General features: G+C 35.4%; 1 protein-coding gene across 1 annotated transcript in view; it reads left to right on the top strand.

Annotated features, from left to right (window-relative positions):
* mcu (mitochondrial calcium uniporter) overlaps positions 1-13,279 on the top strand; it is an 88,917-nt gene that overhangs the window by 34,104 nt on the left and 41,534 nt on the right. The window contains exon 2 of the mRNA XM_051125911.1: positions 2,188-2,301. Within this exon, the coding sequence (XP_050981868.1) occupies positions 2,188-2,301 (114 nt within the window). The remainder of the gene's footprint in view (positions 1-2,187; positions 2,302-13,279) is intronic.

Genomic DNA, 13,279 nt, shown 5'->3' with positions numbered 1-13,279 from the left:
TAAAATGATAAAATAGTTTAAATGTAACGTAATGTGACACAAAATTATAAAATAAATGGTAAAAAAAAAATAAAAATAAAATGGTAAAAAAATAAAATAAAATAAAATTGTAAAATAAAATGGCAAAATAAGATAAAATAAAATGGTAAGATAAAATAAAATAAAATGGTTAAAAAATAAAATGGTAAGATAAAATAAAATCAAATTTAAATGGTAAAATAAAATAAAATAAAATAATAATATAGTTTAAATGTAACGTAATGTGACACAAAATTATAAAATAAAATGGTAAAATAAATAAATAAATAAAATGGTAAAAAATAAAATAAAATTGTAAAATAAAATGGCAAAATAAGATAAAATGATAAAATAAAATAAAATGGTAAGATAAGATAACATAAAATGGTAAGATAAAAATGTAAATAAAATAAAATAAAATGGTAAAGTAAAATTAAATAAAAATAAATGTAATAATGAAGTTATAAACCTGTATAAATAAAAATGAGATGGACATGAATGACATTATAAACTATGCCCCTGCTCACAGAGGTTAACCAAACCTAACAGATGTTATTCACATGTATGTTGCCATTTTTAAACATAAAATCAAGTATTGTGAAGACATTAAAGGATGTAATTCATTTATTTATTTATTACTGATTATTTACAGTGTATCAATCTCTCTTTCTGGTGTCTGAGAAGATGATTTAAATAGTTACAGCAGAAAAAAGGATCAACCGTTGGATGTGTTCATTTAATAAAACATGATGTAACTTGTGTTTTTTTTTTTTTTTTTTTTTTTTTTTTTAAGAATACATTAACTGAACAATTCAGTAATTCACTCAAATATGCAAAAAACGGTCATTGGTCATCACAAATCACTAAACAAATCAAACCGAGTTAAAACATTTGAGTCGGGGGTTGAATCAAAATCTTCACTTCTACATGTAAAAAAAAAATAAAATAAAAATAAAAAGCTCAATTTTTAAAGTTTGGTAAAAAAGAATTTTAAAATTTAAAAGTGCATAAGTATATTGATTTTTATTTCAAAGAAATATTTCAGAAAAAAAAAGTATAATGCCTCTAATCAAGGCAAATCCATGGATTCATTCTTCCTCTGAAACACAGCCTGGTCCCATTTAAAAACAAACAAAAAACCCCCCTGTGGATCCAATTCTTGGAAGTTACGCTGCGCCAACCAATCAGATTAGAGTTTGCCAGATTGAGAGAATGTTTGCCTGTTTGCGTGCAGTAAGCATCAGATGGTCAGTAAATGGACTCTTAGTGTGCTATCTAACAGTTTGGACTGAGATAAACAACCTGTCTGACATTATAAGTGGATATCGCGAAAGTAATAGGTTTTGATGAGACGATTTGAAGGAGGGATATCCTCACAGCCTACACAGGGCAGGGCTAATTGCCGCCGTCATGGATGAGTGGCCGAGAGGTTCACTAACTCCTGAGACTGTCTCACTTTAACAAAACGATTTACTTGCTCGCACTGACTGTCCTGTCACAGCTTTGTGTTTAAACACCGGCGACACAACGTGAAATCTCATCTCTCGCTTTGCATACGCCGGCCTATTATTTTCTCTCTATTACTTTCTTCTCGTTCCTGAGGTGATGGACGTGACAGCTTTTATCCATCACTCTGGGAGCTGTGCAAATACACTGCAGAAGTCGAGAGTAAGATCTACGGGCTCTGCGCCTGCATTAACTTAAGATAAGAGCGCTGCAGACATTCGAGTCCTTGACCCCTCTCAACCTGCGCTACACCTCGCCTACGTAGTCCCTCACAGCCACACGCCGTCCCCTGCTGCTTTCTGCCTCTTTGATGCGACATACCCACCTGCAGCTGTCTGTAGTACTAAGCTTTTGCATAATTAATTTGTAATGTGTGTAACTGGTCGTAATTGGATAGGGAACAGCTGCTATATGATGAAAAGAGGATGGTGAGTTTCAGTGCTGTATTTAGTAGGGGCGTAACGGTTTAATGTTTCTTTGAATGTCTGGTGAATGCTTGGTACTTTGCTATTATGCACTTTTAGCAGCACAGATATTGTTGATATTACCACAATGCAAAATACATGGCACTGTAAAATTACAAACAAAAAATTTTCTTTGAGAGAACTTTGACTTTGTCACATTCTCAGAGACTGATATGCTGTTTGTCCTCCTTTCCCACAGGAGGCGCTGTCCATTTCTCTTGGAAGTCACCAGACTGTCAGGAGAGCGCACGGCCTGAGAACAGGTGCCAGGTCTGCTATTTTCTGTCACCCCAGTGCCACTCTGACAGCCCAGGTGAGTGTTTCACACAGCATGATTTATTCACAGCCAGAGCTACTGTGCAAAGCTACGCTTGAAAGTGTTTATAAGCCCTATCCCAAATGCAGAATCAAAGCCCTCACAATCCCTCTCAGGCTCTACATTTGTGATGTAACGTCGCATACATTGTGAAGTAAGGTTTCTTCAGAGAGTGACATCTCCTCTTTCTTACTCCAGTCCAATAAGAAGCATTTAAAACCAGGGTTTTGTATTTTTGTTGAAGCTATTGCAGTCTGTACTAATGTAAAAACTATGAAAAAGTTGTCTAAATTTTGAGATGTAGCTTTTTTTGGTGGAGGAACAGTTGGTTATGCATTGACGGTATAATACAGACCTTAGATCCATGCAAAGACTTACATCACATCCTTGCCATGCAGTCACTGTATATTTTAAACATTTATTTAAATGTTTTATTATACATTTTTACAATATACAATTATGTCCCAGTCATTTTTTTTTATAGGGATGCCCTTGAACAAAGATTTTTCTGGTCGACTAGTAGTCGTTCATTTAAAAGGAGAAGTCCAAAACAAAGATTTACATATAATGTACTCACCACCTTGTCATCCAAGATGTTCATGTCTTTCTTTCTTCAGTCGTGAAGAAATTGTGTTTTTTGAGGAACAAAAAAAAAACATTTCTGCATTTTTCTCCATATAATGGACTGATATGGTGCCCCGATTTTGAACTTCCAAAATGCAGTTTAAATGCAGCTTCAAACGATCCCAAATGCGGTTGTAAACAATCCCAGCCGAAGAAGAAGGGTCTTATCTAGCGAAACGATTGCTATTTCATTAAAAAAATACAATTTAAATACTTTTTAATCTTAAACACTCGTCTTGTCTTGCTCTCCCTGAACTCTGTGTGTTCTGACTCAAGATAGTTCGTATTTTCTCCCTCAACTTCAAAAATCATTTCAAAATCATCCTACCCACCTAGTTTTTGCAAAGTGAACATGCGAAGAAGATCAAAAGGTAAAACAGCGATATAGGGCAATTCTGAAGTTGAGGAAGAACATGAGATGGGAGTTTTTCGACATACACCAACTGTCATGAACTGGAACAAAAACAGTCCAGGCAGAGTAAGACAAGACGAACATTTGACATTAAAAAGTAAATTGTATTATTTTTATTAAAATAACCAATCGTTACAGTAGATAAGACCCTTCTTTCTCGACTGGGATCGTTTACAACTGCATTTGGGATCGTTTGAAGCTGCATTTAAACTGCATTTTGGAAGTTCAAACTTGGGGCACCACATCAGTCCATTATATGGAGAAAAATGTTTTGAAAATGTTTCTGAAATGTTTTGCTCAAAAACATAATTTGAAAGAAAGACATGAACATCTTGGATGACAAGGGGGTTGAGTACATTATATGTGAATCTTAGTTTTGGAAGTGGACTTCTCCTTTAAGCATTAGTTGACTATTTGTCACACGTTTATTAATAAACCATATAAATCATAATAATGAGCTTTTAATTGCCTACATAGCTTAGAAGCGCTCAAGCGCATGTCAGGAAAAACAGTAAGGAGGCTGCATTAACATTTGAATAATTTATTAATAAACTAGTGCTTTCTTTTTGACTTCAGAGATGAAGCCTGTATGTGTGTTTCATATGGATGACATAATCTGAGAATATTTTTTTCTGTTTGAATTGGTTCATTTAAAAGTAGACATTTCACTCTCTGTAGATATATTTTTCATATCTGTAAGGCAAGTTCACACAGAGTTTCAAAATTTTGCGCTGAAGTTCACAGAGACCGAGAGCCAGAAAGCGCATCCTGTTTACTTTCATTATTTTACAAAAATGCAACATTTTGTTGTTATTGTGAGTGCACACAAATAAACATAGATTCGAAAGATGTATTACTCTTATCTGTATGACCACAAAAAAAGGGAGCATTTTAAGAGCAAGTGACTGCACTGGCGCCTCTAGCTGTCATGCAGTGACCGCACTATTATTCAGCTTCCACTCAGACACTTAAGTAGCGCACAGTTTTCTAGGTTAACATTACAGTGAGCGGCCATGTGAAGTTGCTACTACTTACATATTTCAGATGAAAAGCCATATTTAAGGTTGATGAATGATACAAGAGTGCCTGGATGTCCTGCCCTATACTATATTACCTCATAGACCAGTCGTTAATAATCTTTCTGTCACAGACTGCATGACTTCACCACTTACTGTGGATTGTTTTTTCTGCAACTAAGCAACTAATAAAATTTTGGTTGACTAAGCCTCTTGTCGTTAACTAACGGTAAGTCAACTACTGGGGGGAAGCTTTACTTTTTTTATGAACAAAATCATGAGGGATGAAAAACGACTTTTTACTTTTTATTTTTGCGTCATTTTGTAGATTTAGTCCACAGACGTGAAAGCAAAATTGACCCCATTTAGGCTAAATCTGTAAAAACTTCTCCAGGGCCCCAAAAACCCCTCAGACCCCAGAGGGTTAATCAGGATACATTCAAAAATAGTGTTTTCATTGCAAAATGCTGTCTCTCCACACTAGCCTTTTCCAGAAGTTTTTCAATGTTGGAAAGCGCTAACATTGTCTTACTCCGCATGCATAAAACCTTCATATGAGCTCACTGAGATGATGCAGGCAGATGTCTGGTCTAAAACACAACTGCTCTTATGTTTTGCCACAGGACAGCAATTGTGAATACATTTTCTGTAATCTTTGCAGTACAGTGATACGAAGAGTGTACAAACTAAAGTATATTAGGCAGCAGCGTGTAAGTGAATAACACATAAGGCACAATACGTATTGGTACAATATGTGTCACAGTGTTGGGAAGGTTACTTTGGAAATGTAATAGGTTACAGATTACAAGTTACCATGTTTCCGGGTAGTGTTGCTAAAGGTTAATGCTCTCTCGTGTTGGAAATATCGCCTACGAAACCCAACCCTAAACCTACCTGATAGTGTTAACAAATGCCAAAAGTTATATAAAAACACATTTGTTGATGCAGCCATGCTATTTGTACTTCCTTATGCGGATTTGAGCTGTTTTGTCAAACTGTAGTTTCATGGGGTTCGTACCGGAGCTCCTTATCACTCAAGTGCAACGCCATGAGCTACTGGGCAAACCTAATGAATTACAAAACTCATGTAAGGTGCATATGTGACGACAACATTCAAAAGTATCAGTTTAAAAATAAAAAGATTACAGTAATTGTAACAGTTTACAGTTACATTTATTTTGTAAGTAAATTATGTAATTCCATTACATGTAACAAGTTATTCCCCAACGCTGCATGTGTCACAAGACTATAAACATGCCTCGCTGCTTTCAAATGCCTCTGTTTTCACAGTCTACACTATAATGTGAAAACAACATTTCCAAATTTATCCACTCGGGAGAGCATCTTCAAAAACTTAAGGTTTCTTTCGACTAATGTGCACAAATGGATTGTCCATAATAAGACCAGGACAGTATAGTAAGAAAGTAAGGTTTCATCTACACTAATCTTAATACTTTTTTTCTGAGTTTTGGCCTTCAGTCCACACTGAGACTGTGTTTTTGTCCTGCTTAAAAAATACTAAAGTTGTGTTTTTCTCTCAGCTCCCTCACGCAAGCACTTGGGCGTCTTTTGTTGTTGCTGTTTCAAGTAGCTTTTTGTTCTGTTTTGTTGTTCTTCTGTCTTCTCCCATTCTTTTTTTTTTTGAACTGTGGAACAATGGTGTTATTACCTTGTGGACAAAATAATTAGCATGAAAGGTGCATGTGCAAGCTGCGTACCCATAGTATGCATGGTTAGAAATATCAGGCTTTGTGCCTTGTGCACTATACATTGTACCCTAATGGCTACAACTTGCTTCACTCCTGAAATGACTTTCCTTGTTGACTAAAATAATCAAGCCCTTTCTATTCAATCCAGTTAATTTCTGATCAACTCCCTTTAAGCATTTTCAAATTTGGTGCATGTTCACATCTCATGTTAACTTTACCTGTAATTTTCATTTTATGGTTTGAGACTTTATCTCTAATGAAATATGATTCCAACTCCCAGGAGCTTTATATTTGGCCATGTGCAATTTAGTTCCTGAAGAGCAACCCCAGCATAATCAAATTGATGTCTCCTGTAGTAGCGTTCTTTAGCATGATCATTTCATCCTGGTTTCTACTCATTGTAATTCCCTTTGACAGATCATCAATTTAGCTAAATCTGTCTGGAGAAACATTAGTATTGGCTTTTTCTGCAACATTGGCTTAGTTTGCAAAACCAGTGAGGTGTATGCATGATATTAAAACAGGTAAAGTTTTCGCATGTTTTAAACAGGGATGTGTATCTTCTTCCTGCCAGTGCCTACGACATGAAAAATGTATGATCAGAGGATGATATTTGTTGTGAGTGCTCGCTAGCCTTCTTGCTGATGCATTAGTATGATTCTGTGTGTGTGTGCGCCTGTTTTTTGATCATTGAAATGGGAAAAAAATTGGCATGACCTTTAGAGAAATGCCGTTTTCAGAGTGTTGAGTGTGAAATGGAGGTGTTCTCCTTCCTACTAGAGGGATTTGATGAAGGAATAGATTATAGCGCATTATCAACCTCTTTAGGATAGTAGAGAGACAGAGCATTCTCTCTCCTTTCACCTTCTTCTCTCAGACTGCTGCAGAGTGTATGCTTTTATAGAAAGGAAAGAGCATGTATGTACAGTGGGTAAAATAAGTATTGAACATGTCACCATTTTAAAAATACCGGTAAAAATATTTCAGAAGGTGCTGTTGACACGATTTTCACCAAATGTTGATAATAACCCAAGCAATCCATACATACAAATTAAACAAAACAAATTTTAGAAATTATGTTATGTGTAATGACACTGGGGGAAAAAGTATTGAACTATTGAAGTTTATTTCATACTTCGTACAGAAGCCTTTGTTGGTAATAAGACGTCTGCTGAAAATTTCAAGTCAACAGCACCTTTAGAAATATATTTACTGAGAAAATTGTTATGTGTTCAATACTTATTTTACCCACTGTATGAATAAATAGTAGGTTCAGCAGCATGCCAAATGTAAGCCTCTTTAAAGTCAGTTAAACCCATTTCAGCTCTGTAATCTGATGTATTTCCAAGTGAAACAGGATATCAGAGACAATTATCTCTTATCATTATTATTGATGTGTACATTGATGTAGGCAGTCTGAAAAAGAAATTTTGCATGGTTAGGAAGCACTATTTTTGCTGCCGGTGCCAGTTGTGATGTTGGATTTTATTCCTAATTTTTAAATACTTTTTTTTTTTTTTTTTTTTCTCTCAAAATGTCATTCAAAATATGTCTAGAAACTTTCATTAAGAAGTTTAAAGAGGGCTCTCTCAGCAGGCGCCTTCTAATATGCACTTCCAACGAAATTGATAACAACAATCAAATAAATGAAAACAATACCATTTCACCATTATTGAAAATGTGACTGATGCAATTGTTATGAAATACATTTGTTTGTTCACACAGTTTGAACGTTCTCATTTCCGTTGTTGTCAAGATGTTAAAAGAGATCTTCACTGTGGCTTTCATTAGTTTTATTAAAGTCAAGAACAATAATATACAAACTTAAATGAAACCATTTTAATATCATACAAAACACAATATCTGAGCTGTCAGCCGTGACGTTGCAGAATTGAATTGATTAACACAGAAAAGATACCCTTTATTGTGTGTCACATCTGTATTCTAGATTTAGATTTCATTTTAGCAATTGAAATTTGATTGGATAGTAAAAGAGGGAAAACATATTACGCTATGATGTGATTGGTTTCCTCATGGTTGCAGATCAACCAATGGTAAAAGATTGGGACACATATCAAAACTTTTAAAAATATTGGTTCCAAAAGGGAGTTTTCATAGCAATGCAACATAGGAACAGTCTACAAAATGCTGGGTGGTTTCAACCCAACTCTAAAGCCTTTTTCACACAGTGATTCTGGAAAATACACGGGTAATGCGTCCCATGATTTGTCCCAGAATCTTTTGATTTTGGTTCATTCACACTGCTAGTGATTTTCCCAAGTATGTATAACTGCAGACCGGAGATCTCCAAAATGGGGCGGCAACTCTAAAAGTGGGCATAACCTCCAAAATGGGCCAGGGTCTCGTTGTGCAAAGACTTTCCCCATTGGCTCTGGCTTCAGCCTATTGTTATTCACTTACATTTCAAAACTAAACTTTATAAATTAAACACTGTTTGTAGTTGATCTCAAATATAATAAACTATGCTATATGAATAAATATGCTCAGTGAGAGCAGAGCCCCAAAACTCGTGGCCAGTGGTTAATGATATAAATGGGAATCACCCACGAGCCCTCACGGGAGCCGTCCCAGTAAAGCGCAGGGGAAAAGCTTTAATCTATCGCTTTGTTTAAAGCAACAGGGGCGTCCCGGGGCTTAATATTCGCAGGGTAGGAGTGGGTAGTGATGCTGGATGTAACTAAAAAGGTCCAATTTTCCAGTGAGGTCCGGTTGGGGAGTTACAGAATGGCCCGACGATCTTATATCGCATAATCTTATTAACTGTTTCATATAACTGATCATATATAATCACATATTGAGTCAAATAAGACTAACCCAATTTTTTAAATTAAAATTTTAACCCAAAAGTTGGGCTAGTCCATATTTGACCCAATTTTTTTTTTTTTTGTGAACCATTTTGGCTTCCCCAAAGAGCCTTTCTCTTTAAAGAACTTTTTTTTTTTTCTTAGTATGAAGATTATTTTAATAATCTGAAGAATATTTTTCTGTTATAAAGAACCTTTTGTACTATGGAAAGGCTCTTCGTGGAGTGCCTTTAGTTTTTAAGCTTTATTTTTGAGAGTGAATCTGACTAATAGCAGGTTAAAAAGTCATTATTTTTGGACATCATTTTGCTCAAAAATTACACACAGCACTTAACTAACGTTAACTTGCGCCATACATTTTCCTTTAAATAGGTATTCCGAACATGAAAGTGAAAACGACCAGTAGAAGTACTATCACAAAAGTGCTGTAGTGCCCCGTGCTGTAACACTGAATATGCAGCAAATTTGCGCTCAGATGTTTCAGGACAGCGGTGCGTGAAATAGAGTTTGCATGTCTAAAGGGTCTGGGTTTATACTTCAGTAGATGATAGACTCAAGGGTTGATTCAAATGAAAGCTGACATGAATGTAAGTGCCCAGTCTGTAATATTATGCAAAAACACTTTAATGAGCTTGTACGAATGTATAAACTTGGTTGTTTCACAGTGTTATTTGCCTATTAAACAAAATCAAAAGATTAGGCAATATTTTGACAAACGTCATGTTCCGCTGTATAACCTAATTAATAAATCTCTTCAAGGCTGCATGTCTCTCTCGGTGTCTCTGTCTGTCTCTCTCACTCCCTCCCTCTCTCTCGCTGCATTGCTGTATTGAGGGTCAGGCGCTGCATCGATTGCTCTGAACTGCAGCTCTCTTCCTCCACTGACAGGTTATCTCTCAGAGAGCTGTGCTCAGCATTATTCTCATATAGACGTGATTTATCTCTCTCACACACACGCACACACAACGGGAATTACCCCAACAAACAGCGTGTCACTTTGAGAGAGATGCCGGATTGGTTAACCGGCGCAGCTAGCAAAGATGGAGCAATAGCTGGTGTGCTGCATTAGGAAAACTGACCTTCGCTAAGGCCTGCCTTAATAGCACTGATCATTCAGTGCCTTCCTGTCTGCCGTTTTCCTGCAGTTACTCTTTTCTAATGAATGTTAATGGAAGTCCTGTGGTAAAAACAACCCAATTTGGGGTATTTTGGCAATGCAGTGACTGGTCAATTAGGGACAAACCCAGCTGGTTTGGGTTAAAAGTTTGAACATGCAAAACCATAGTAAAACTACAGTACTGCTGGGTAAAAATTTTTAAATGAACCCAAAATGGGTTAAATAAACAAAGGCAACAGTTATGTTATAATCAAAATGGTTATTTAGCAAGTATGCTTGATCGAAAGTGATGATAAAGACATTTATAATGTTACAAAAGATTTTTATTTCGGATAAATGCTATTCTTCTGAACTTTCTATTCATCAGAGAAACTTGAAAAAATTCTACTCGGCTGTTTTCAACAACAATAATAATAATAATAATGATAATAATAATAATAATAATAATAAATGTTTTTTGAGCAGCAAATCAGAATATTAAAATTATTTCTGAAGGATCATGTGACTGGAGTAATGATGCTAAAAACAGTTATTTTAAATAGTAAAACTATTTTACTGAATTTTACTGTTTTTGCTCTACTTAGGATCAAATAAGTGCAGCCTTGGTGAGCAGAAGACACTCATTTAAACATTAAAGATCTTACTGTTCAAAAACTTTTGACTGGTAGTGTACAGAGTCTCACAAATTTAGTGACCTAGAAATAGTGGTGAATTGTAAGTATTGCATCTTCATTTAATGTCATTACTTTTACATTTTTTCAAAACATTTGCTTTTATTATATTTGTATGTTTGTGTGATTTAGTACACAACTATATGGATACTAGTATATGCAATCTAGCATACTAGTATCTAATATACTTTGTATTTTAGTAACAATATTTACACTTTTGTACCTATTTAATGTAATCATAATTATTTACAAATTACATGGTTATGATTATTATTAATATTATTACATTAATAATAATGCATACTTTTTTATTGTTTTTATTTTTTTTGTCAAAAAATATTTTGGCAAAAATAAAACAATAACTGAAAATCAGTTATTCAAAATGGTTGACACACAAAAAATCTTTGGAAATAATTTCTAATTCTATTCTTTATATAAAAAAGAAGAAAAAATTCCATTTGGACTTACTCTATTCATTTACTTGTTTTCTTAAAAAAAAAACTAGCTTCTCTGTTATTTTTATATTCTACCTATTTTTCTATTCATTTATTATACAATTAACAAAAAAACAAACAAACAAACAAAAAAAAAAGCCTCTAACACTAGCTTGCTTTTGTTGATTTTGATTGCTTCCATTGTCCTCTTTTGTACGTCGCTTTGGATAAAAGCATCTGCTAAATGTCTAAATGTAAATGTAAATGTAAATAGTTCCAATAAAAAATTTTGAGAAAAGATTTTGAAATCCAGAAACAGTTTTAGTACCGTATTGAAAATCAGTGGTCATGTGTATGGACTCTAGATTGTACTGCTGTCCATTTATTTCGCTCTGATTCAAGGCATTCACACATTCCAGCTGCTTTTTGCACTTTTGTTCTGTGTGAGGGGAGCAATATCAGAACTGTGCAGCCGCACACACATGCAGCTTAGAGAGGCCACTGCCCTCTTCAGTCAAATCTGCAATGATGTTCTTCCACAGCTTTCTTTATTGCAGAAGCCTGTTTTCCGCAACTGAATGTTATCGTTCTTATACTTGCAGGCTGACACTCTGTCACTCTGCCTAACAAGAGAATAGCAATTCTTGCTTGGACTGAGTTAGGCTTTCAGTCATTCTTCATGTATGTATGCCAGGAGTCCAAAAAGAGCCACCCTATCAAAAACATCATTTAATAAAAATGATAGACTCGCTTGCAGTGTCATTCTGCGTGTGCTGTCATTTGCTGCTGTCTCTGTCCTCCAGATTCAGACAGTACTAATTTATAGTCAGACCAATTCATATTTTACATTGATGTATGTCTTGATTTTTAACCCCAGACGTGTCTTTTGGGATCAAATTTATGTAATTTCTGTGCCCTCTGAGGAATCTAATCCTGTTCGGATAGGAATTGTGGTATATTGCTTTTTCACAGTGCTTCTCATTTATTCTGATCTTCGGCAAACTGCACACTAACTAAAACTGAATTTCTTGCGCTCCTTTGTTATGGATTCACACCCTTTGCCAACTTTGTTGGTAAAAATAACAACCTCTCTAACATACTGTTGGCATCCCATTTTGTGACTCTACCATAGCATATAGAGATATTTTCTGTTATTGTTTATATAATTTGCCAACTGTGGGAGAAAAAATGTATATGTATATTTGAATGTAAAAATATTGTGTTCCTCCATTTCAGTAGTGTTCCTCCTTCCTCCTTGCAAACCTTTGCAAATGCACTGAAATTTTGTTATTCCTCCAACCTTGTTGTGTTTTTTGGTTCTTTTGGGGGCTTCACAACATCTAGGTACAACAATCTGTATTGACATCATATTGACAGAACTGACTGTTGTTCTGTCTTTAACAGAAGTGTTTTGTAGTGTGGACTTCTGTGACCTGACTGCTCTACGGGACCTAGAAGTTGAACAGCTGTACAGCTGCACCGGTTTAAAAACACTGCTTTGGTTGCAGAGTCTTTTTCGCACTCTCAGCACTACCTTCTTAACTTTCTTATCTTGAAGAACAGCATTCTGTAGAACTGAGAAAATCTAGTTACTACAGCAGAGAGAAATGAGAACACAGACAATCCAATTCCTGTGGTATTTTCTGCATCTGCTTCAATTAGATTAGTCTGAGACATGTCACATGGAGAAAGTGTTGTTTGAAGGTGCCCTGAATTCCTCTGAGACATTTCTGCTTAAATAACGTGTGATACGCTAGAGGAGGACGTTTGGAGTGTGGGAGTGTGTGAAGAGATGCATCACATCCTGTCTGCCACTGTGGGATTGGGCATCAAGGGTATGTTCCATTTCTTAAAAAATATTGGAACCAAGTGATTTTCATGACGTTCGGTTCTGTGTGTTTTTTGAACATATGCGCTTTTTGTTTTGCATGCTGGAACACCGTACTAAAACACAGCGTTTCCTGTTAGCAGTTTTAAAATCAGAAGTGACAGTTGATTTTTGATTTTTCTTTTTCAGTGAATGAAGCACAACCAGTGTAGTACAATTCCAGAACAAATTACTCTCATGAACCTGTTATTTTTAATGAATTTAATGAATCAACCGGAATCAATTGCAATCAGTTTCCTACTCATGGTTGACAGCTCACTCAATGACTAAATTAGTTAG

Source organism: Labeo rohita, chromosome 13, assembly GCF_022985175.1.
Source record: "Labeo rohita strain BAU-BD-2019 chromosome 13, IGBB_LRoh.1.0, whole genome shotgun sequence".
Lineage (NCBI taxonomy): Eukaryota > Metazoa > Chordata > Actinopteri > Cypriniformes > Cyprinidae > Labeo > Labeo rohita.
The sequence above is the reverse complement of the archived record's forward strand: the minus strand, read 5'-3'. Positions and strand labels throughout refer to the sequence as shown.